This window comes from Hippocampus zosterae, chromosome 16 (assembly GCF_025434085.1).
Source record: "Hippocampus zosterae strain Florida chromosome 16, ASM2543408v3, whole genome shotgun sequence".
Lineage (NCBI taxonomy): Eukaryota > Metazoa > Chordata > Actinopteri > Syngnathiformes > Syngnathidae > Hippocampus > Hippocampus zosterae.
In genome coordinates this window covers 10,034,145-10,060,502 of record NC_067466.1, presented here as the reverse complement: position 1 = coordinate 10,060,502, position 26,358 = coordinate 10,034,145, and the positions used below count along the sequence as shown (strand labels likewise).

General features: G+C 40.1%; 1 protein-coding gene and 1 long non-coding RNA gene across 4 annotated transcripts in view; both read left to right on the top strand.

The window, feature by feature from the left end:
* The window catches only part of LOC127587851 (seizure protein 6 homolog), a 75,665-nt gene extending 55,659 nt beyond the window's left edge, over positions 1-20,006 (top strand). Inside the window, exons 5-18 of one of the 3 annotated variants that reach the window (XR_007958887.1) lie at positions 3,947-4,132; positions 5,014-5,182; positions 6,353-6,519; positions 6,596-6,790; positions 7,632-7,770; positions 14,247-14,443; positions 15,889-16,083; positions 16,608-16,799; positions 17,328-17,522; positions 17,696-17,734; positions 17,847-17,955; positions 18,059-18,155; positions 18,588-18,668; positions 19,418-20,006. Coding sequence is in view for 2 of the 3 variants with exons in the window: in XM_052046318.1 (XP_051902278.1) it covers positions 3,947-4,132; positions 5,014-5,182; positions 6,353-6,519; positions 6,596-6,790; positions 7,632-7,770; positions 14,247-14,443; positions 15,889-16,083; positions 16,608-16,799; positions 17,328-17,522; positions 17,696-17,734; positions 17,847-17,955; positions 18,059-18,215 (1,940 nt within the window). In the remaining variant the exon portion in view is untranslated. The other 2 variants (XM_052046319.1, XM_052046318.1) reach the window with 2 other exon arrangements.
* Positions 7,780-14,156, top strand: LOC127587852 (uncharacterized). Its single transcript, XR_007958888.1, has 2 exons — positions 7,780-8,737; positions 8,846-14,156. It is a non-coding gene; the product is annotated as an uncharacterized LOC127587852 (long non-coding RNA).
* Positions 20,007-26,358: the final 6,352 nt, after the last annotated feature.

Genomic DNA, 26,358 nt, shown 5'->3' with positions numbered 1-26,358 from the left:
AGGGAGGATGAGGACCTGAGTGAGCGAGAGGGAATGGAGATTTGAAGAAGCACATTTCCGCTGCATCTGATTGTTCGCTGATGCTCAAAGCCGGTCACAATCAATCACAAAAAATCACAGTCATATTAGATTGTCCTTTCGAAGGTATTCGACAGAGTTGGGGTGGGGGGGAGAATCTGATTATATGCTCCGCAAATTTTTGCTCCGTTGTCACTCTTCAATTCTCCCATTTGATCTCTTATATTGAGCCTTTCAAATCAATGTGTGCGTACACTTTGCCATTCAGCAGCTTTCTGGGAGCGTCTTTGACAATGCTATGAGTTCATGTATAATGTAACTTCACCCAAACTCCAGAATGACGTTTCATTTCCCACCTTTGCACTTGACTTAGGAGGACCTCCGATGCACTTGTGAGGAAATGCACCTAACTTAATGGGAGAACACCCAGAATGACTGATTAGTCAGTGAACCGCACCATCTTAGAGTTGATGCTCTCAGAGTGCATATCTGGCATGAGGGGTGGGGTTGGGGGGGCACGTTAATGAGAAACGTAAGTCGATGAGAGAATGCATGCAGCCAGAAAAAGAGTGCAACAGTGCGCCTTCTCCCTCTTCTGCGCATTGGGGAATATGGCTCAAGGAGAATAATTTATGGAACCATACTTTAAAAGTTTTTAAAATTCATAGCCCACTAAATATGCCATTGGCGGTGATTTACTTCACAACTCATTGTGTGAAGTATACACTAAACTGACAAGTGATGAGATCAGAGTAAATGAGCATTAAGCCAACCGTAAAATTTCAAGTTGGCCAGTTTAATCACTTGAATAACAAATGACGACTTGTAACAACACAACTGTGCTTTATTTCAATGCAAACACATTTTCGCTTACATTGCCTCCACCTCATCTTCAGCACACCGACAGTATTTTACCTCACGTGCTCTCAACTATGCGTCACCGTGCCCGAAGTTCATGTGAGTCATTATTCCGCTTTAGACGGGGCAGTAAAACTCTTTGGATTGCTGTAATCATTTTAAAAATTTGAAATGTCTTTTTAAAAGTTCACTTAGAACCATATTACCAACATATAAGCATATCCATCCATTTTCTAATCCACTGGTTTAAATATTTTTATATTGAATAATCAGGTAGACCAATGATGAAAGCCATTGTATTTTTCATCATTTAAGAACTAATCTGTTCATCACATTTTTAACCCAAGAGGCAAATATTAATTCAGATGTCTTGGTGAATGAAGGCTGATCTTTGGTGAGCGTGGTATGATTCATCCACATCCTCTTAAAACAATTGATAACTTGGAAAGTTAGCCCTTCCATCCATTTCCTGTTGCCCACCCGTTCCACTGGCTCATCTTCAGGCAGCCCGTGCAGTGCAGCTATTATTTGTAATAGCTAAATAATCAGACTTTATGGCCCGGCATATAGCGGAATGGAAGCGGCACAGAATTTAATACTTCTGGAATTGGCTCGACAAGTTTTGCCCACGGCTCTTCCACTGCACGCTCAATAGGGATGTAAATGCTTCTAAGATAATAGCAATAACTAGGTTCATTGGAGCTAGTGATAAACGATGAATTGAATGGATGACCCAAGGGCAGTGCGCCTCGTCCCCGTGGCTTGCCGATTTGCGGGGGGTGGGGGTGCTTGTAGTTTCATTAGTGGCGGGAAAGCAATGGCTTGTGTTAAGGAAAAACATAAGTCATTAAATTAAAACAAGGGAGAGGGGCAGTATTACAAGCAGTTTAAGGCCATTAGGTTCTTGCGCCTATTTTCCCTTGGGGTTAATTTCAGTCACGGGCATGTTTAGTACCAAGTTATATGTCTCATAAAGTAAAGTTTTCATCTCCTAAATGAGTGTCTGAGAAGAAAACGGTCTTTTGTGCAGTTTAGCAATCATCCTCGTCATGGATGAAATGCAATGCTGGCAGCCAAATGCAATTCAGGTGGCAGCCTATCAAGATTCAGGTTTCCTCATATAGTAAATCTGTGTGGACTCCAATTTGCATTTTTTGTGTGTGTTTGCATCATTTTGCATCAGAATCCACCAGTCTAATAATTGGAACACATCTCAGTTCAAACATGTAAATACGACGACCGGATTGAGCCTGTATGTGATGCACATTATAAATTGATCAATATCACATCATTTAAAATCATGCATACATATGTGTGTGGTCTTATGTGCCCTCCAGTAACGCTCCAGTAATGAGAAATTGCGGCCCCATGCCAGCATGTAAATTGCCCCACTCTGCTTTTTCTACATGCATATGTCATACTACTAATCATAACTTATAAGTGGAGGATACTTTTTTACAAATTTCATTTTCTTCCCAATTAATTAATGTTGTCCGAAATACACTTTGCGCATGATATGTCGCTTTTTCATATGTACACGAAAACGTGTTTTTTTAAAAACTTATATACAATGGACTGACTTTAATTGTGAGTTGCAACTTAATGACCGTGAAGTTTAGAAGTTCCGCTGTTTGCAACCTTTAGGAGAGCATTTATGTCCTTATCTTTCAATATTTGCTTTAGGTCACCATTATAAAAGCTATCATTGAAGCTTTGGGGACAGCTCATTAAGTAGAAAGTTGCTGTCCTGAAAGTATGTGTAAAGTTGCAACGTTGAAACTATTTCTGGAATTTTGCTTGCTACGCAATAGCTTTTATTGTACGAAGCCTTAGTGAGTCTAATTATGTTTACTTGTTATGGTGCTTCCACATTTCCAGGAAGTTTAAAAGTTGTAGTGCTGTCATTAAAAGGCCTACCCTAATGAGGTAGAACCGTGTGGCTATTAGACAAGAAGAGGGGTTGTTTAATAGCTTCCATTAAACTTGGTTTCCATGAGAGAGCTTTGTCCTATTGCGTGCTACTCGTTTATTTCAAACAGGGGCAATCCAGTCTTGGGACATTGATTTTAACCAGCTGGAACCACAACCGTGGCAACATACGCTGGTCATCCGTCTTCCAAGTATCACGTTATAAGCCCGTAATGATGTTCAAACATCAGGATTTAAATTGTTGCAATCTCGTCATTTGGAAGCAGCGGTTTCTCATGCTCTGACTGTGTGTGGAATCACAATGGAAGCATTTTTATGCATGTTTTAAGGGATTGCCTGATTAAAATAGCCTTACTTTGGACAAACTCAAATTATTATTATTATAAGTATGCATTTTTTTGTTGAGTGCCCTTATAGTATTGTTGTTTTTTTTTTGGTTGAATATACCGTATCGGCTCGAATATAAGACGGCCGTGATTTTAAGATGACCCCCTCTTTTTCCAAGACTCAAGTTTGAAAAAAAGACTTTTCTGTATAAAAATTAATTTGGTGTTCAAAAACAATTACAGTACATCTGAAACAAATGATTATAACAATATATTTGAGAGAAAGAGCATGTTATTTTGCCTCATTGAAATCTAAAGCGCAATCACATTCGTAAATGAATGCTTCTGTTTTTGAAATGTAAAATTACATCATAACTTCTCCTCGGCTGCCGGTTAAACTGGCCGATCTTCGAGCTACTTTGCTCCAGATTGTCACTACGTTTCTCCATTTCCTGTTATTTCTTCTCTTATTTTCTTCTCTTTTCTTTCTTTGTTCACTTTGGCCTTGGGAGAGAAGTTCAGCTTTCGCTTCAATGATATCTGGCGCCATATAGCGTCGAACGGGTATAACGTCTAGACCCCGAATATAAGACAACCACCACTTTTTCAATCTTATCTCACTGCAACAAACACCGTCTTATATTCGGGCCAATACAGCACTTTTTTGTCAGCCAACTTTTGTCAGTGTTTCCGGATTAATACGTTGGTTTTTGGCATCGTACCTTATTCAGTTCATTCTATGCACGTGATGACACCCAAAAGGCCCAAAAGATGACAAGATCCAAATATGTTGTCTGTGTTCTCCCTTTCGTTAGCCTTTGTGCTGAGCTGTTCATTCCCCAAAGAGCCGGCTGGTGGAGAAGTCTCCGTGACGCACCTTTACGCAGGTGGAGAAGCTTATTTCAACTGTTTCACCGGCTACAGGTTGAAAGGTCTCAAAATGCTCACCTGCCGCAACGCCACCACACCCTACTGGAGCGGCAAGGAGCCTCAATGCATTGGTAAGACAAAGCAATAGTGGTTGGAAAATGCAGTGCATATAAAATCATTTTCTGCATCGCTGAACTGGTTCGGGGGTCACAGGGAGCTGGAGCTTATTCCAGTTGATTCTGAAAGAAAAGTGGACTTCACCCTTCGCTGGTCACCAGTCAGTCATATTGGGCACATGTCGAAACAGACAATTCCCACACATCCACTGAACCCACGCTGCATGCACCGAAGTCAGACAACTGTACCACTACATGCCCTCGAAAGTACAATAATAGACTAAACTAAATTGCTGCAATATAAAAGCTCACTTGCATACTTTTGTGCAAGCAAATCCACGCAACATTCTTCTGTTACACTATATTTCATTCAAATGAGTCACAATTCATTTTACAACCACAGAGTTGTTTTTTTGGTGAAAGTCCATCTTATTAGCATATTTTCTGTTAAGAGAACAAATGATTCTGATTAACAAAAGATTTTGGCTAGGTTGTTTTCGACTAGGTTGATGACTGTACAATCCGGGGCCAGATGAATGTGTTTTTGTACGATTAGCAGCGCAGACAGTTATTGTCTGGGGGCACTTAGCACCTGGCTGCCTTAATTAGAACCTGGTTGCATGACTTTCCCTGTCCTGATGGTAAAAAGCTCATCTACCAAATCCAGACTTACCCCATGCCCGCGTACAGCTGCTCTGAACTGATAATGCCACCGCTCATGCCATTTTTAACAAGTCTCTCGCACAGAGTCCTCCATTCTCCGCAAACTTTTTAATGTGGACTAGTCTGCTGGAGCGCCATGCTGTCTTTCCAAAGACTTTTCCCTCTCACTTCCCAGTTTGTGTGATTACTGTTGCTCATTTGGTCTCTCCCCACCGACCTACACCCTCATACAGCATCCTGTGGCGGAATGATCAAAAATGCCACCTATGGTCGCATTGTTTCCCCTGGATTTCCTGGCAACTACAGCAACAACCTGACATGCCACTGGGTCCTGGAGGCCCCTGAAGACCAACGGCTACACATTCATTTTGAGAAGGTGGCTCTGGCAGAGGACGACGACAGGTGGATATAGCGCGCGCACACACACCCGTACACACTTTGAAATGAAAAGTGAGTTGGCATCCGATCTTTAAATCACATTGCACATGATTTTCAGAGGAAAATGGCCAAATTGAAGGCAATGCTTTGAAGGACTTTTTTGGGGGGTGTAAAGTCTTCATATAGCTCACATTACAATTTTATAGGGACTGAGACCTACTGCCAAGGGTGAAAATCTGTGCTCCCACAAAAGATTTTTAATACCTGAAAACGGTGGCAAAGAACTACATTTAGTTATTTCTACTAAGCATGCTGGCCTACCTACATGAAGCTCCTCACTCTCACTTCAGCTTAGTTCTTGGCACCAAAAAGCCAATAAAACAATATTTTTTATCATCAAGCACTGTTTGGAATACAGTAATCCCTCGTTTATCACAGGGGTTACATTCCAAAAAGAAGCAGTGATAAGTGAAATCTGTGAAGTAGTGAACTTAATTTTTTTTTTACAGTTACACAATACTTAACTATACAATGAAATCAAAAGAGAAAAACCTGTTTTCAGGCCCAATTCCAAAAAAAACAAAAACGTTTTCAATAACTAGAATAGTTTTTGGAAATATTGTACTGTCGACACGCGGCACCGCCGACGCGTTCTGATTTAAAGGCTTAAAAGCATTAAAAGAAAACCGCACTAAAAAGCAAAGCCACGGAAAGTGAACCGCGTTGGAGTGAGGGATCACTGTAATGGCAAAAAGTGAGATACTTATTATTATTATATTGAGTCCATTTTAGCCATTGTGTAATAAGCAGGCAGAACATATCCTACATTTCTCACTTCTCTCTTTTGAAATCCATTTCTTTCCCATTCTTACTCCATGCATCCCCCAAGCCATTCTATGATGGCGTATGAAAAGTAATCACCCAAAAAAGCAAAACACATGGAGGGCTCATGTAAGAGGTCAGCGGGTTTCTTTCACACCTCCATGTTCAATCTTGCGAATATTACGGGACGGCAGAGAGAAGTGAGACGGTGGAAGCATAAATTGCTCTCATCACACACATGACCGTTCACCTCATTTGGAGGTGGCAGACAACGTTATCTGCAGTTTTCATCCCTGCGTATTTTTTATGCATCTCTTAAAACTCAAGGGTAACTTGGCTCTATTTTCATCATTGCTCCCCTTTTTTTTTTAGACTGCTGATTAAGAACGGCAACAATATTGACTCCCCTCCAGTGTATGACTCCTATGAGGTCGAGTATTTGCCCAACGAGGGAGTGCTGAGCACAGGGCGTTATCTGTTTGTCGAGTTTACCACGGACGGAACGCTGACCTCCACTGGTGCAGCCATCAGATATGAAGGCAAGCTTATATTGTGCAGTTTGCCGGGGAAGCAGTTGCATACTCATGTCACTGTGATTTTTTTTTCCTCCCTTAGCTTTTGCGAAAGGAATGTGCTATGAACCTTTTGTGAAGTACGGCAATTTCAGCAGCAGTGACTCCACATATAGTGTCGGGGCTGTGGTGGAGTTCTCGTGTGATCCCGGTTACACGTTGGAGCAAGGCTCTGTGGTCATCGAGTGCGTGGACGCCGAAAATGCTCAGTGGAATGAGACTGAGCCAGCCTGCAGGGGTGAGCTATCGGATTTAACCTTTTTTGACTCATTCTGAGGCAATTAAATTCCATACGATTGACTGGATGACCCAAAGCTTTCATTTTGTGATACGTCTTTGCAGGATTTAAAGGAATATCAAAAGGAATCTTAATATACAGACTATTGAGAAAGTACTTTTTAATAGAAAGTCTTGTTCATTTGAACTAAATTTGTTCTCGAAGAGATTGCAGAGGGTTTTATCTTTAATTTTTTTTTATTTTGCTGCTACACAAAACCACACCATAAGATGTGGTTTCTCAATCCACACCCACACACACACACACACACACACACCACGCTGACCTTATCGCAAGCCGGTGTAGGCTGCATGCTGATTTCGCAACTCAGCAAAATTGAAAAGCTCTCCCGTGAAGCTCAGTCTGAGAAAATGAGAAAAAAAATGGCCGCCCCCCCCAGGCCACAGTCACCTTTTCGTTTACTGCTAAAATGTTTTTTTTCCCCCTCATGTGAATAAGCCTACCTGTGTATTTCTTGTGTTTTATGTTCATGTACACTGTGATTCAATACCTATAATAAAGAAAGCGCCTTTACAAATAGCACAATTTTTATCAATGTTTTTACTATTGTGGGTGCGTTTGGGTAGTACGAATTGATACAAATGGATTGTCTTTGGTAAACCATTTTTTTATTTTTTTTACCGTCCCATACTGAATTGAAATTTACTTCTAGATGAGAAGTCAGTGTTTTTGATGTTTTTCAAATTGATTTGACATGACATACAATTCCGTGTTTGACATTAACTACGGTATTATTGCTTTTTTTTTTTTTGTTAAAGCTTTGTCTGTCTTTGTTTTGCAGCTGTTTGCAGCGGCGAGATTACCGACTCTGCCGGCGTGGTGTTGTCTCCTAATTGGCCCGAGGCCTACGACAAGGGGCAGGACTGCATCTGGGGCATCCATGTGGAAGAGGACAAGCGGATCATGCTCGATATTCAAGTGTAAGGCACTGCACTCAGGTGTGCGAGTAGAAAACTCACACATCGAGGTCTCCGAGGTCACGCTGACCTCGCAACATGAAATGCGGCATCCCTGTACAAAAGCACATGCCATCTCTTCCGCCTCACTTTCTCCCCCCGACTCACACCGACAAACTATGACAGGCACATGGGAATGTGATTCTGTAGATGCAGTCGCTAATTAGATTTTTTTTTCCCCCTCTCCATCCTCCACATTAAGCATTCTGCCTCGCTTCCAGCTCGTTCTCCGACCAGATTAGCCAGTAAGCCTTCCTGTTCTCACTTCCCTGGTGTGTCTCCGAGTTGGCTTTGAAATGAATATGCTCTGGCAGTGAACTACCCTGAGCCACTTATCCAGCCCTCCCAACTGGAACTCGAGACACGTGCACCCAGATGTCAACATTAGACGTGCACGCCAGCACGGTCGCACACCGTTCCTCCTTCACCTATTACTCTTTGAATAACGTTCCCACCAATACACATTTCCCCCCTCATTGAGATATTACCAAACAGTGTTTAAAAACCACATCGTAAAACATTCCTGCACTCCACATGCAAAGAAAAAAACAAAAAACAAACAAACAAGTGATTTTTCATCGGAATGATTCTCCTTTCGTGCAGCCTTATATGGCCAAAAAAATTGTATAAGTGATGATGTTATTGCCTGAAGCACTTGCACACACGAGGGCACGGGGAGGTTAAATTTAAACCAGCGGGAATGCTGCCGCAGGCGTTAGAAAAATTGAATCGCAGACAATCTCGAATAGAGGCTATTGTTGGTTATTGGTCATGCTAGCCACGTGCGCGTTTGAGCATTTATGTGATTGTGTTCCACATTGTATCGACTTTATCTATACATTCCTGCATACTACAAAGATCTATATATTCACATTTGCCAAACAAAATGTGCATCTTTGGTACAAATCTACTTCAGGATACATAAATCTCAGTGAATATCTTCACAGCCTTTTGATAAGGTCTACAAATCGTCTCGCTTCCAAATGTTATTTTCAGTTTTGTTTCAGGAGTATAATTACACGACAATGAATCCGGGCAGCTCGGCTCGGATGATAGAGCGGATAACTCTTAACCTTGAATGCTGAGGGTCTCAGCCCTAATTCACCCAACATCTGTATCATGATAAAACATTTTCTGACATCCTTTGGTCCAAGTAGAAAATGGACAGATAATTACAGCATACCATCTAGCACCAGGAGAAAACATTTAATTTGGGCAGAGGTTGGTTATATCTCATGCAAATGAGCAATTGTTCAACCCGCTTGCACAATGCCGGGTGTGACTTTTGTAATATGATGACCAGGGCAGTGCGAGGGCATTGAAATTATGCTAGTGGCTACTCTGAAGAGATATAACAAAATGTATCAATTATATTGTATTTTATTACTCTGCCGCCAAATTAAGAAAAGTTAGCTCAACATTAGAAGACGCACTGTGCGCAAACAATAGTGCCCCGTGGCAAGCTTGCCTGTATTTGGAAGCGCTTGCATAGCAGCCAGGACTAAAACAATGCAACTTTTCTTGCAAGGTGGTATTTTGCTGCTCGCCTTCTGAAATCCCTCTACCAGCTTCTCGCCTTCTGGATGTACCTTTTGATGTAACCACGCTCTTGAATTGAACATTTTTTCTATTCAAGGGTTGCTACAAATGCCCACCTTCTGCATGGCAATGTGACATGACACGCCGTTAGTTCTCGCAGCACATACACAATGGCTGCTCAGTGAAAAATTCAGAACTGGCTTATAGATGCATTTTCGAAAATAGTTAAACCAATAAGTAAATCTGTTGTTGGTTAATTTCATGCTTGATTAGTGAGCAGGAACACCAGCCAAATGTATATACAGCATAAACACAATTAAAACTTGTATCTATCCATTTGGGTCGCGGGTGATTTGGACCCTGTCCTGGCTAATGTAGGCCTCAACACCTTTCATTGGTCGCCAGACAATTACAGATCATATATAGACTGGCAAGCATTTACAATTATGGGCAATTTATACTGTTCATATAACCTACCATGCAATGTTTTTATAATATGAAAAAAAAGCCAGAATATCAGATAATTAGCAAACTCCACACACACACAAAGGGCCGTTGTGAATTTCTAATTTCTAATTTCCACTGAACAGAAAGACTATTGTCAATAATTTTCTCCTTATCTGGCCCCCAGATCAAATGTACATTGCAAGATAACATTTTATTTACAAGTCAGGTGACTTCAAAGAGGCTTGATTTTCATTCAGCTGGAAATGCTGTGATTACGACTGATTAATATCGAATGTTCAAAGTCAACCACTTCACCTTGGTGGGGAAGAAAAAATAAATCCAAAAAGTAAATAAGTTAGATATGAAAGGGAGCTGATTTCCAAACAGAGTACACAAGTTTGGCGATGCTTGGCCTTAACCGCATTTACAATACAATACATTTGCTTATCTCTACAATAGGAGAAAATAAGGCGGCATTTTTTATTTATTTGTCTAATTTGTTTTCTTCTGTCACTCGTGTTGACTTGACAAAAAGCTCTTGTGAATGAGTGCTGTCTCATTATTGAGAGTGGTGGTGGGGGGCGGGGGGGTAACTGATCCCCACATTAATGAGAACATTTTCCATATTATCATTCATCACCATGCTTGTGCTGGAAATGACAGAGGAACAGCGTGCATAATGAGGACTGATTAATTTAGGCCAAACAGGAGGGCTGGGCTGCTCACTAATTAGCATGAAGGCAGACGGAGAGGTTGCAGCTGATCCGCACCTGCACGAGCGTTTAAGAAAATGTTTCACAGTACTGTATTACACGATGGAAAGCTGTTATAAACCTAAACCTGTGCAAAAAAATGTTGCACATTTTAGGTTTAGGGAGCCCTCATGTGGAGACCGGCACCACTGCATTGTAATGTGCAAGCTTCATTTCGAGTTGACACCAGCAATTTAGTTGTCAAATGTGAGAATAAGTACACTTTTGCCTTTTCAAAGCATGACACTGAAAGCAATTTTAGATTTTTTTTCTGAGGATAATGCCGGACTCTTTGGACTTGGCATGTCGGATTCAAAAGGCTAATGTAGATGCCAATGTTATTCAAAAACAGATTTTTCTTTTTCAAAAAAGACCCCTCGAGCTAAACGTGTGAAATCACGTGCACCGTTGAAAACAGAATGCAAGCCTTTTAAAAATTTGGTTTTGTGCCACAGAACTGAGTCAAAACAGGTATCAGTCAGGATAATGCCCGGTTGCTATTATGAAGCCAGTTCAGTTCATCGGCTGGTGCTGTTTCACGATTAAATGATGTTCAAGTCTTGGATGAAGGGCACTTTGTCATCCCAGCTTGTGTCTGTGTTGTTTTTGGAATTGCACCACCGAGATGACAGTGTTTTGTCTGGCTAAAGGTGACAATATAAAGAGATATCAAAATGTTAGGGCAGATGACAAGATGGTGCCGTTGTCCTCTGAAAGCTTCTAAATGAGAGGTTTGTTGTAACTATTGTTTTGTCATGATAGAATTCCAAAAAAAAGACAAAAGCTGGAGGAAAACTGAAGAAAGTAAAGTTTAGCTGTGGTTGCGCATACCGGTGTGAAAATTTTGACCAATTTGTTTGAACTGACAAAGCAAAATTAAGGACCATTTACTATCAACTGCCCAGAAACAAAACACTTAAATCTTGATAATACTCCACTTGGTAATCCTCATTGATTCATAGAGATCAACATCATGTAAAAATGAGAATGTGACTAAGAATTACTATTTATTTTATAATGTATCAATATTTAGTGAATAGTGGTGGTAGCTGGTGTGGCCTGGATCAGTTCCTGTACACTTTTGTGCAGAAATAGATTGACGGTAACAGTATTGTGTTGCAGATGAGGCCCATTATTTTACATTCTTATTCTATCTCGTGAAATAAAATCGCAATGTGAGGTTTGGTTCACAAATATTTTAGACAACTCAAGTAGGTGATCTGGGGTTGCCATAGCAATGACAGGGGCATCATTCAAATGATTTAACGTGTAAAGAGGTTCAATTAAGAGACTTTGTTGCTCTAAATGAATGAAGGAGATTTAATGAAGTGATGCTTAAATGCTAAAAAAAATGTTTTGGTACATGTGCGAATGTGAAGAAAATGGACAAGAACTGATCAAAGATTCTTGTGGAATAAGAAAAAATGCCCCTGTCACCTTTGAAAATCCGAGGCTGAAACCAGTCACGGTAGATAAGATGGTTAACTGCAAGATACACTTTGTCTGGGGTGGTCTGATTTGGTGTGAGGCCTTTGGGGGTTGATAAGGTTCCATTGTGCACACGAAAGCCTGCACTGAAATGTGAAGCGCGGAGGTGTGGAGAAATGCAGAATAATATCACATGATCAATATTGATTGAATAAAGTTAGCCTTAATACAATGGCAGGTCTTTTTCAAGCTGTGCTGCTCTGTGAATCCAAAGACACAACTGATACAATCGAATAGAAGAAACTGAGTGCGGCACGACCATGAAAGACAATTAGCATAACATATTCGTTCCCGTTTACTTTAAGTTGGCATCGTCATCGTTTCAAATCACGGTTACTCATCAGCAAATATTCATTGTTGATATAATGTAGTTCTCCCTCTCCAAAAGTTTCCATTGTGCTGGACATCCGTTTTGTGTTTCAAGTTGGCTGATATATTGCTCTTGCTATTTTTTTATAATTTACCTGCTGGGATACTTAACATTTTTTCGCAAGTGTTATTAATTTATTTTTAGTTTGACATTATGCCTTTGGATATTCACATCCATACTGTATGCAAATAATTGACTGGTTCTTCAAGAGATATACTGGTGCAGGTCTTCTCCGTAAGCGGCATTAGAATACTGGGAGGACACGTAATGTGAAGTCGTTTTTAGTTGGGTTTTTTTTTTTTGTCACGATGGAATTGTTCCCTATCATGGATGCATAAAGCTGAAGCTGCGCTTCCTGTTGATTTTTTGGCAGAGGTGTGTGTGGTGTTCTGGAAGGAGATGAGAAAGAGCGCGGGTGAGGTTATGAATAGTAATGTGTGGAGTCCATTTGTTTCTTTCTCACTATCCCACTTGGTGTTAATCGTTTGACTCACGTCACCAACCACTCAGCTATTCGGTCCTCGAACAAAGTTATAAGCAATAACAAAATGTGACCTAATTAAGGATTTGCACTCAAGGAGGACACACAATACGTCTGACCATCTGTGTTCAAGCCACTGATTTATGTGTGCCACATGCTGTGTCACACTGGTGATTTATTTACATCAACTGAACATAGAGGTAAACTTTTAGAGTCACCTTATGGAGGACTAGCCACTGGCAACTTGAAAGTAACTCCACAAAAAAAGTGAGATTACGATCGCAATGATCCTTTGCTTTTGTTTCATTGCACAAAGATGTACTCATTGTCAGAGTGTTTGCATGTTGGAGTTGGTGGCAGGCAAAACATGGAAGACTCAGCCGAAATTATTCCTTCATAAAAAAGACAGTCAAGTTTCAGCAAAAAATCGAGACACAAAATTCACAAGTACCCCCTCCCATTAAAACCTACATTTAAAATAACTAAACAATCAGACATGGCTGCAGCGAGGTAACATTTTGACAACAGAAATCAGACTGAACCAAACCAGGCAGCTAAATCCAAGAAAACTGACGAGGCAATCAGGAGCACCTGGAGAGGCTGGATCGAACTGATTGGCCGAACAGGGCTAGGAAGAACAGGTGCACACGAAAACCAAATGAGCAACCAAAACATAGGATGGAAAAAAAAACAAAAAAATCAAAAGTAAATCCAATCGAAACAAAGTCAACAAAAACACACATCATGAAAAGCTTCTCATTAAACTTGACCAATGAAGACTGGACATATTCCAATTTATTCAACTTGTGATATTTTAATTTCAATTTAGAAGTAAGCGTTGGCGTCACCATCAATCGTGACAACAAAATGAAAACGAAAAATAAAATATTCAGCATACTGCAATTTGTGCTTCCCCCGAACAGATGCCTGGAATAAATTACATCGAAAAGAAGAACCTCTCAAAACAGTTGAAATATGATAGTTTAGCAAGTAATACCATGCCTAACTTTTTGTACAACTGTTTATGAAGAAAAACTGCTTTATCACTTCGAACAGCATGCACATGGTAACATGAATTGAAATGAGAGACTGTATGTGCATGTGTCCATCTCTACCGTATGTGCTCTGTGATTGACTCCAGAATGTAGTCCGTTTTTTGCCCCAGGTTCACTGGGATAGACTTTAATTCCTCATGACCTTGGATCATGTAAGCAATATAGGGAGTGGTTCATAAATTATAAACAGATTGCTCCAAAATTGATTAATAATATTTTTTTTAAAAACATTATTAACGTGAGTATAAAATGGACGGCAGAGTTTGTATGGAGAAATAATCGTCATTTCAATGTGCATTGTATTGTAGACTCAACTTGGGGAAAAATGACCAACTAACCTTCTACGATGGTGATGACCTTTCAGCGAACATTCTTGGGCAATACGGCGGCAAACGTCCTCACTTTAAGCTCTACACATCCATGGCGGATGTCACCATACAGTTTCAGTCCGACCCTGCCACCAATATCTATGGCTACAACAACGGCTTTGTGATCCACTTCTTTGGTAAGATTGAAATATGCAAGAGAAAATCCAAAGTCGTTTACAAGCAATTTAGAAAAGAACAATTTGGACATTACTCTTGTTGCATTGTTGTTCCTTTGCCGTAGCCTTTTGTTTGTCTGGCGCAGCGCAGGTGCGCTGCATTCAATAACAGAGATAAACAGGAACACAATGATTGGGTACACTGAATTGCCATTTGCTTTGCGGATGCTTTGTGTTTTTTGCCATGTGCTGTTTGTGCCATGTGTATCAACATGTGCCAAGCTGCCTGCTGCTTTCCTGTCGGCGAACTTTGTTTACATTTGCTTCCCAAAACAAGAATGTTTTGTTCACAGAAACCATTGCATTTGTATCCCTTGCCATGACGTGTTTTTTTTCATCCTTCAAGAATCACCCATCGCTTCCCTTACAAAAAATTGAGAATGTTTACAGTCTCTGGACTTAGCAATGAAATAATAGCACGTCATTTTCTGAAAAACTTTTACCAAGAGTGATTTGACATCTAGAACTTCAAATTTGGCTACCATCATCATCAGTCCATTTTTCTTTTTCAAGCTGAACCAAATTTTCAATTGTCACTTATTCATATTATTTTGACTGCAAATCTGTCATTTTCTTCCATATATATATATATATATATATATATATATATATACTACCACCACTATATCAACGAAAAATAACGAAACGTTACATTTTCTCCTACTACCGGATTGGCCCGAATATAAGACGGCCCTGATTATAAGACGACCCCCTCTTTTTCAAGACTCAAGTTTGAAAAAAGACTTTTTGAACACCAAATTAATTTTTATAGAGAAAATATGACATCTGAAACAAATGATTATAACAATATATTTTAGAGAAAAAACATGTTATTTTGCCTCATTCAAATCTTAATATCTGAACATTTAAATATGTGCACTAAAGTGCAATCACATTCGTAGATGAATGGCTTCTGTTTTTTTAGATGTAAATGACTAAATTTCTCCTCAGCTTCCGGTGAATCTGGCCGATCTTCGACCCTTTTCTCCAGATTGTCGCTACGTTTCTTCATTTTCTGTTATCTCTTCTATTATTTGCTTCTATTTTCTTTCTAACCGCTTTTTTTTATGTTTCTTCTTCGTGCTACCACTATTTTTATTTTTATTCTTCGTGACAGGGGTTCACTTTGGCCTGGGGAGTAAAGTTCAGCATTCGCTTCAATGATATCTGGCACCTTCTAGCGTCGTGAATGGGTATAACGTCTAGACCCCGAATATAAGACGACCCCCACTTTTTCAATGCAAAAAACACCGTCTTATATTCGGGCCAGTATGGAATTCATCGGAATGAGTAGGAATGCTCGTATTTGTACTCAGCGGTGTACCCTCGACATCAAGATCTCAGCATTCACACAATTCCTCATTATCCACCTGGCACACTGCCTATTTCATCACCAATATCCCCAGAGGTGCCGAGGAACGACACCTGCTCCGAATTGCCCGAAATCACCAACGGATGGAAGAGCACATCCCACCCTGACCTCATCCACGGCACCGTCGTCACATATCAGTGCTACCCCGGTTTTGAAATGGTGGGCTCCGAGATCCTCATGTGCCAATGGGATCTCAGTTGGAGCGGCGATGTGCCAAGATGTCAGGAAGGTGAGGAACAACATGTCACCATCATGTAATGAATCTCATCACAATGTCTGCCGAGCTATTGTTTGACACCACAAGTCATCCGTCTGCTCCGGGATGGTTTTTTATTGTCGGGACAAGAACTCTATTAATTTCTAATTATATCCAAGACAAGGAAGCCAAAGTACCCGGGATCGGATATAATCTACATCAGAAGAGCAATTGTAGCAATTTTAAATTATATCTGATCTAAGGCCGAGGTTACATCAGTAAAAATTCCTTTTCCAATTACCATATTTTTTTTCTTGTACTTGGCAGTGATTTTGACCCAATCAAAGACATACATTTGAGAAATAATACTAGCGTATACTATACAACACATGCTATGTTGACAAAAAAGGAGCAAGAACTCTCCCGATTGACAAGCTATTACGTTCTTAGATTTATAGCACCACGTGCTACTCCAACAAAAAACAAAAAACATTCAGTGTTAAGAGATACCTATTAATAAAGGTCCATTCCTTTTTTTTCCCTCCCTCATACACCAGTGTTGACATGTCAGGACCCGGGAAATGTGCAGCACAGTCATCGAGTCAACACAGGCACTCGCTTTGCCGTTGGATCTTCAGTACAGTTTTTCTGTAACAAAGGTTACATTCTGTCGGGCAGCAGCGTCCTTACCTGCTACAACAGAGACTCGGCCAAACCCAAGTGGAGTGACCGGCTGCCCAAGTGTCTTCGTAAGTCATACACTAAATATAGGTCGATCTGTTTTTGGTTTTTATTTGTGTTTTCTTTACTGATGCAAATTTCTTTTTAACAAAGGATAAAGTATGAGTTTGTACATTTAAGTTAAAGTTCAACCAATGCGTGATTTTTAGTGGTCTAACCTTCAAATTTGTCAGCTGGCAAAAACGCTTGCTATGAAGCACAGTCTATTATTTATCGCTTTTCAAGACCTGCGATTCGCAGTCAATGAGAACATCCAGCTCAGATTTACTACCGGTAAGCCTTCAACTCCTAATGATCCATTATTGATTGACCTCTCTCAACATTTGCATAGAACACACTTAGGTTAGTTTAACTGTCCTCCAAAACGGAAGTACTTTTGTTGTGAATCAAAGTGTTACAGTGACTGCCCCCGACTTGTAACAAAAGGCAACTGGCCCCTCCGAGTCTTGCTCTGGAACGCACACACCAACATGATCTCCCCCCTACTATCTCTGGCTATGAACCACATCCGTACGTACAAATGTTTCTGTCTTCAGCCGAAAAGTACGAGCCATGCAGGAACCCCGGTGGTGCCTCCACCAGTGCACAAAGTTCTGAAAAGGCTTTTTACCAAGCTGGCGAGATGCTGACCTTCTCCTGCCACCCAGGCTACGAGCTGCAGGGCGAGGCCACAATTTACTGCATCCCCGGACACCCGTCACAGTGGAACAGCACGCCACCGGCTTGTCGAGGTAAAGAGCGCGGGTATCGAATGCTTTTAAAGCTCACCAGTCCATAAGCTATTGATTTCCTTGCTGCAAAAAAAAAACCCTAAACAAAACAAGATATAGTTTAGTGCTCAAGTGTGACGTGAGCTTTGTGGAACACCAACAAAAAGGACCGAACACTCATTGTCTCTTTGCAGCTTCCTCGAGTCGATCTGTGAATGAACACAGGCTGGACGGTGAGTTATACTTTCGAATATGGCAACAACAATGCAGCAGTATTATTTTGGTAATATTTTGTAGAAATAATGTTGTTGGGGTTTTTTTTGTGTGCCTCTTCTGACCCTACAGTTGCCAATACCAATTATGGCATTGAGGGAACCAATATTACCCTCGCTGTCTTTTTTCCAATGGCAATTATCATGGCGGTGGTCCTTGGGATCTATGTTTGTGCTGCAAAGTAAGCAGTTTCGCACAACATTTAATGTGTGACCTTTGAGAACGAATACACATTTCATGATGCCGCGTGTGCCCCCCCCCACCCCCGCCCACCTGTTGTTCAGATTCCAAGGGAAGTCTATCAGCATGCCAACGTCATCGCCACCGTATGACAACATGGCAGACGAGTCCGCCTTCGACAACCCGGTTTATGACAGAGGAGTAAGTACAGTTATGACCGTGCAAGCCGTGGACTCACAAAACACCAGCGTGCTGTCCTGAATCGTCCCTCGTCTGGCTGGCCATCTTGTTGTCATCTCATATTTCACCACAAGAGGGGACCCATAACTCCTCTTCCATCACCATTTTTCATCAGCAGCAGACAATGGAGAACATGGAGCTCCATAAGATGAAGAATGAAAATTTAGCACTGATTCATTTTTGTATTTGATCCAAAGAGGCCCCCAGCCCCCCCCCCCCCCCCCGCTCTCCCCCCAACAGTGCTGGTCCTCAAATGACGCCATTTTTTTCCCTCCATTATTTTTAAATGCATCACTCCATTTGTCTCCATGATTTCACCGTCACTGCAGAATGCATTTTGTTGACAAGATGGTTATAAAACATCCCCTCCAATTCTTTCCTCTTCTCCTTCAGCACTGGCAGGCACATTCTAGATACTAAATCTGTCAGCCTGTCATACTGTTCACATTGGCGCCACTTCACAACAACTATGAGGTGAGATCTCCGGCCGTTGCTGAGAGCACATCTAACTCACTGTCACCATGGCCACCAGACCACCATTTTGACTACCTCTTCCAACCTGTCACACTATTTCATTATCTTCTTGAGGAATACATTATGGCGGCTTTAGAATGCTTAAACTGGGTAATGTCGTGTCTCCATTCAGAGAAACACAGCTGTATGATCCACATAAAATACTGAACAATATCTTCAAAATGATGGTTTTGAATAATACCACTTATTTAAAAAAACTACTGCAAAATACACATAATATTTTGGAATATAGAAGTTACAGTCTATTCAGTAGCTATGTGAAATATGATAACTAAAGCTGGTTTAAGGAGATTTCTTTTTACCACTCTGTACCTGCTTTATTAGGTTCACCTGCACAGTTTAGTAAGAGCCAATTCCTAAGATGTATCCAAAATTGGACAGGTTTGATTGATTAATTTTTTCGTTGTGGGTCCAGGTGCTTCAAACTGCAGTCCATCCATATTGTGCAGGTGTACCGATTAAAGTCCGCACCAAAGTGAATTTAATGTTGGCCCTTATGTGTCAGAATCATAGCAAAAGCCACTGATACATGTAATAATTGATCACAATACTGCTTCCTGTGGAGTCTAATGTCACGTTAGCAAAACAATGATGATATAACTTGCAATTCAAGCAAATAATCAAGCTATCAACAGCATTTGTGTATTGATTTGGAATTCTGTTTGTGATAATGTTTGGTTATATTTTAGGTACCAAAGCCGAATGGTCTTTCGTCAAATGTGAGCACGGTGGCACATACAGATTTATCCGAAATACACATCTGGCTGGCATATAACTTCGCCTTTGTATATTACAAATAAAGACAGATACTTTGTATGCTGTACAAACATGTATAAAAATGTTTCACAAATTATATCAACTGCCCTTTGACTGATTTGTGTGTCTGGTCTTTATAGGATTAACGAAAAAAAAAGATTAAGAGGTGTCAATTTAGAGACCTTGAATTGCTCAAGCTTTGCCTTTTGGGATCTCCCTCTGCACTGTTCATCTTTTCCTTTGAGGATATTGTAAATATGTCTTTCCAAGGTCGACTCTGTGGATCACCATGGTGATATTTTTATAAACTAAATTGCTTATGAGAGAAGGTGATCACTTGGTTTTTTCTGTATTTTTAATGCCCTAACTGAGTAGCAGACCTTGTGGGGAAAAAAGTGGGCTTTCGTTGAAATCTGTTCCGTACAAATTCCTATCATCTAGCTTTCTGTCAACTTGCCGATATGACTGTATTTTGTCTGCGTGTCTGAATCTGCTCTTTGTAAATAAAATGCCTGTCCAATACATGTGTCTGGTTCCTTACTTCAACCAGAGACTGAACCTCGTCATGTAACAACAACGCATGCTATACATCCAGTTACATTACTTAACATTATTAATTACATGGATTTGAGCAAGAGTGCATTCACCGGTTAAAAAAAAGACGAGAATATGATCATGTAACTTACGGTTTCTTCTGGATTTACACGTTTCACAAAACCAATAGCCTTATATAGTACAGTACTGTAGGCACCAAATAGTATGTGTTTCAACAAACGAGGGGAGGATCAAATCAGAACAACAAAATATATCACTTTTAAATGTTGAAAGTATATAAGTGTGAACAGTAGTATTCCAGCAGTGCTAAAAAGTATTAGATGCCCATAAATAGACTAAGACAACAGCCTTCAGAGGGATGTCAGATGATAAATATACAACAGCAAAAAATGTCCTTTTTTGTTTTGTTTTGTTTTTTTGTGGATCTGGAAATGGATGAGAAGAGGATGAGGTCGTTCAATCAAACCTCATGTCATAATGAAGCATTGGCGTAATTGCATAATATTGTCAATAGATGGCGGTACACCACTGCTCCCCCGCTTGCGGTAGTCATTACACTTGAAGACAAAAAAAAAAAAAAAGAAACACCAAAATTAAATGAAAATATTGGCAGGATAAATAGTATTTGGTTCGACAGAAAAGTAAAGTTGTGATTTTGTTCCGCACTGCTGCCGCCTGGGGCATACAATTTGTACTCGTCGACTCGTGTTAGCAGTTCGACATTTGCAGTTCTTAGTCAATGCAATAGATAGGATCCTGCCTCAAAAATTGGGGGAAAAAATGAAACTCGCAGTCTGAACCAAGCCGAGATTGTTGTCACTTGTGGTTGAGCATCGTGCCGGACCAACACACTCAATAGAGACGAGTGTACAGTAGATGTCACTGTTACAACAGATGAAGGAATCCCCCTTCCATCTGCAATGGCTGACGTTTATCAAATGCGCACTTCAGAATTTCAATCGTAACCTCGAAATGTCAGATTTTGTAAGCAGAACTCGTGTGCAGTATTTTTTTCCATGTCTTTCGGCACCTGATGCATTAACATACAGTACCGCCAGGTGGCAGTCTACTACTGACTCACGTATCCCAGCTATGAAGTCACTCACCCTCGAGTATCATGCATAACTGACGTGGTCTGATGAGGGCCTTCTGTTGTTCACAGTGGCTCCCAATTAAAATGAGACCACCTCACAATCCAGAGGAGACCAGAGCATGGCACTTATTACAGTAGACCATTATAGACCTCCAGCTAAGTGTGTGCAGCCTAGGGGGTGGGGAGCAGACAGTACACTTTCCATGCGCTGTGGGATACATTTTATGAGACATCATTTAATTGAGGCTAATGACTCGTTCAGTAGTAGTATTTAGCAATAGTGCCTGTGCGTGTGTGTAAATCCATTACAAACACTCTCAAAATAAGGGCCGACGTGTTTACTGAGAGAAAACATCTTGGGTATGTCTTTTTCTGTCTTAGAGCAAACACAGAGTTCATTGTCTGTTCCTGCGTGAGTCTTACAAAGAAACAGCATGAAAATGTCACAACAGATGAATACAATAATGCAGGATCTAATTCTCTTCAAAAAATGTCCCTTTAAAATAATTGCAAAGTTATTGTTTGAAGATAAGTACTTTTAAAAAAATAATAATACAAACAAGGTCACTGATAGTAAATGAATCCCTACGCAATTGTTTTAATAATGCTTGTCTTTAAGAACATTACATTTCTACTTACAAAAAAAAATATTATTATCTGGATCCAAATGATTTTAGTTGATGAAATAAAATTGAGTAAATTCAACACAACCATTTTTCCCCCAGTGGACAAAATAATGTCTGCAATCTTCATTAATTCCAAAAATCTTTTGCACTTTTGGAGGTGGTGTTGGTCCAGCTGTACAGTACGGTCTGGAAAACTTGATGCTTTGTGTGGTACGGGAGATCTGAATGCAAGTGTGTGGTTGTGAGTCCGTGTACGGTGTACATGATGGGAGATGGAGCTTTATACGAGCTGTTTTCCTTCCAGGGCGCTGAGCAGGTTTGAGATTGAGGGCTCTGAACAGAGGGGGGACAAAAGCAAGCAAGCCAGAGGGCGGAGGGGAGCGGATGAACCGGTGAGATGATAATGCAGCATGACACCTCTGAAATGAATCCCTGGTTACCATGGCGAAGAAGCGGGATGAGCCGCTCTCTTAGGAGCCTCAATAAAAGCATGTTGTAAATGATGTTTGATTAGTATTTTCAACATGTTCCTTCTCGGAAGAGACGTTTTTTTGTCAGCTGCCTCTTCCATTGTTCTTCTCCAGCCCAATATTATGAGGAGAAATAAACTGCAACTGCCAATTTATATGGTACATATATGATCCGCGTGATGTCCTCGAGTACACATGCAGAACGGCACCCATAAATAAAGTTTCGTATTATTACTTGTGTTCTTTTACAAACACATACTGTGTTTACTATGCATTAAATCTATTGAATAAACATATGTTTTTTTCAAGAAATCATAACAATAGGCTAATTAAAAATTCTGAATCGCATATTCATGCAAGCGCACAATCTAAATTGTATCATAATTTATTCAGCCTAAACATTGAGCACCCGATCCTGTTTGCTGGAGGCTTAAGACTAAAGGATGTGTGTTCTGCATTCCAAATACAAAACGGGCGGTGGGATTTTTTCATGACACAATTATTTACTTAAGCGCCTCAGCATATTAAGCAGGTTCCATCTTATTTGCCAATCAAATAAACGACTTTCTTTCATGAATACATGACATGTGCAATTATATTTATATAACAGTAATATGATATTATTTGAACAAATCAGAGTGCCTATGTAATGATTTCACCTATAGTATTATTTATAACACCAAATCAACGTGTGAAATTAAATGAGCATGGCTACTGATGTTTGCAGTTTGGTGTTTCATCGCTTTGAAATGATGCATACATCTTGAATTAGGATAGTCTGTCGCCGCAGCACTTAAACATTAATTCATTTTTCCATCCTGTACTTGGTATAACAAGTGCTTTCTACAACAGCTGCTCCAGATATGAAATAAATAAGTCTCAGACAGGCAATATACACTGCCCCAAAAATTCCAATGCAATTTTTTTAGGTTTATTCTCCGCTTTTGGACAATACCCTCTCTGAATCATTACATTTCTCCCTCTCCTCAAAAAAATGAACATAAAATGACCTCCACTTGGCAACTGTCTGGACTGCTAACCATCCACAACTGAGAGCAACCCTCAAAATAATGTCCTGTAACGTTCTTATTGACAGTTACCTCGAGTGAAATCTCTGAGACATTTGGGGTTGGGGATGGCCATTCTCATTTCAATCAACCCAAATCATTCCTATCCCACCCGCCCCTTTCTCCATGGTATTCCCCAAGGCTCTCTCCTCTGCCCACTTTGTTCGTCATCTACATCCTCATTGCCCCGACATCCTGTGAACACAACATTGAATTCCCAATACAGGTAGTTATCTTAACCTGTCCAGTGACTATGCCATGTCTGCGACTTTCAAACCCATGTGTATTATTGAATCTTGTTTTAATAGTCTGGTTTTACAGTATGTGCAGTGCCCTTGAGTGTTCTAAAAGGAGCTTTGAAATGATATAATAACATGAACAGTTACAATAGAAGACATCCTTAAGCAAATGCCAAATCCCCAGTCGATGCCGATCTGTTTACGCAGTCAGACCACAACTCTCATGGTGTGTGATCCAAAAGGCCCATCTACATGTCCACACAAATAGAAGTCCAAGACACTACCAGTCAATTACTTAAAAACACACATCATGCTTATTCACTTATACTTACTGGTAAACTTATTGATTAACCTGACAGACATTGGCCAATCAATGAAAGCAATTTCTGGAATATATATATATATATATATATATTTTTTTTTTGGGGTGGGGGTCATTTTAGAACATTTAAGCACAAGTCAGGATCATTTCTTTGATCATATTCATATGTCTCATTGGTAGAAATTCAGTGTGCTGGCTCAGCCCTACTGATGATTGGTGATTAATGAATGTTGATAAAGCCATGCTCACTTTCGTCAGATATTTCACTGATGACCAGTTCAATAATTCTTTAAAGAATCAAACTGCCATTGACGCCCCAATTCAATAGTAATTAGAGTAAGATCACTACTAAGACGAGAAATGTCAAGCAAACAAACAAAATTGGATCCACTCACTGTCGAATTAAAGAGTAAAATGGTGAACTGCGAAAAAAAAGGAAAAAAAAGAAATTCATTTGTCTCCTGTGAGTATACATTACAACACTGCGCCCTATTGAGATGTTAAAAATTGGTATCGGAGTACCTCGCTCAAGGCACTGACCACTTGTCAACAATTGGGCCATGGCTGAAGTGGATGATATCCTGGATGACATTGCTATTTTACAAATAGTCGATTCTTTGAGAGATCTCCCTTACCGACTATCTGCAAAGACTACTTAAATGCACCCCCTTCTTCTCTGACTGTCCTCTTTGTTGCACAGTGCTGAAGGAAGAATGTTTGACATCGAGGGATCATTTAGACTCATCTTAAAGTTGATGCTTTGCTCCCAAAAGCACTGGATCATTGGAATCCATCAGGAATACGAGCTCCGATATACCGGATACATGATACATGTTGATGCATATGTGAATAGTATGGAAAAGCCAGATGATGAAAGTGTGATAATGGCACACAGATGTGTTGATTTTTTTCATCTAATCATTGTGTGAATGCTGGGAGTGGGCCGGTTATGTGAAAGGAGGAATTTATCATTATTGACTTCTACCTCCATCCCTTGCGCAACCCGACTTCACTCCTTTACGACATAAATCATTATTCCCTGCCCCCCGCCCCCTGTAACATCCTTTATGCCATGAGAGCCTGCCCATGTCAGTTTTTCTCCCTCTTTGTTTTTGTCCCTTCTAGTGTTTTATTTCTGCATACAGTAAAGCGGTGTCAAAATTCAAACATTTCAGATTTGAGGGCCTCAAGGGCGGGAGATCAAGTTTGTGTCGCTGCTTAATTTGGATGCATGAGATGCAAAGCAGAGTAAACAGCACCCAGTTTGCAGCACTTGTGAATTTGCATCTTTTTTTGTTGTTGTTGTTTTTTTAATGTGTTTATATGTGACCACCGGAGAGAATCATAAGCAGCAGGAAATTGAAAGAAAACAATGATTATCATGAACAAGCACTTCCATGTGTTTGGGCTCATAACATCCCAAACCAAAGATGTTTGCTGCTAGTGTACAAACACAAATTCCTGATGTGGAATTGAATGATGAGAATTTTTTTTTTGGGGGGGGGGGGGGCTTGTTTCCAAAGTTGATAAGACAAAAGCAGCAGCTTGGTAACTTAGCATATCAACATGAAAGCAACAAACAATTCCAAATTTCCTTCATTCTATTGGGCATTGTGTATGAAGATTAAAAAGGCAAATATCAGTGGCAGCTGATTCCCTGAAAAAGAAAAAAAAGGTAATCCTTTTTTTTCCCCTTTTTTTCAGGAAATCGAATGCCATCACTTATGACTTATGATTGAGTGCACTGAAGACTAAATTATATCAGAAATAGATGCCCCTGAGATTTGCTTTACGTTCAGACAGTTTTGCGGAAAGTAAACAATGATGTAGGCCAGGTCTGGTCCTCAAGACCGCCCATTCAGTTCATCAGCAAGGGTTGCAGAAGCCTAACAACGATAATGTGAATCAGAAAACATGTAAAAACAGAAAACAGGGTAGATAGGGGCTCTCAAGGACCAGACTTGATGTAGGCCTACATGCTAACTAGGATTTCATCAACGAAAATCAATCCAGAATGACTTTTATTTGTATTTTTTGGTCATATTTTGGCAACCTCTCGACACAAAACCACATTTTTTGGGGTTCGTTTTCAGGGTGCCAGAGACCCAGTGTATCATAACCACGAATAAGAATGATTATCGGCACCTGGAACCTAAAAGCTGATAAATATTTCATTTGAATTAAACATAAAATATTAACGCATTCCTTAATATGTTAATCATGTGACTTGATTGATCACTTTTCAGCAAATGTATTTCCAAATGACTATCATTAGTCCGTTTCTGTTTCAACCACGGCAAAAAATGATGTGAAGATAATTGAACCAACATATGTTTCTGAGGAAATATCTAAAGGGGAAAGTACAATCCAAGAATGTACTTTTGTAGTTTTACATTCCTAATTTTTGCATGTGATGCCCAATAACATCAATTCTCGAAACAAAAAGGCCTAAAAACATACCACTGTCTTGTTGGACAAATATGCCCGGATAATTAATTCATG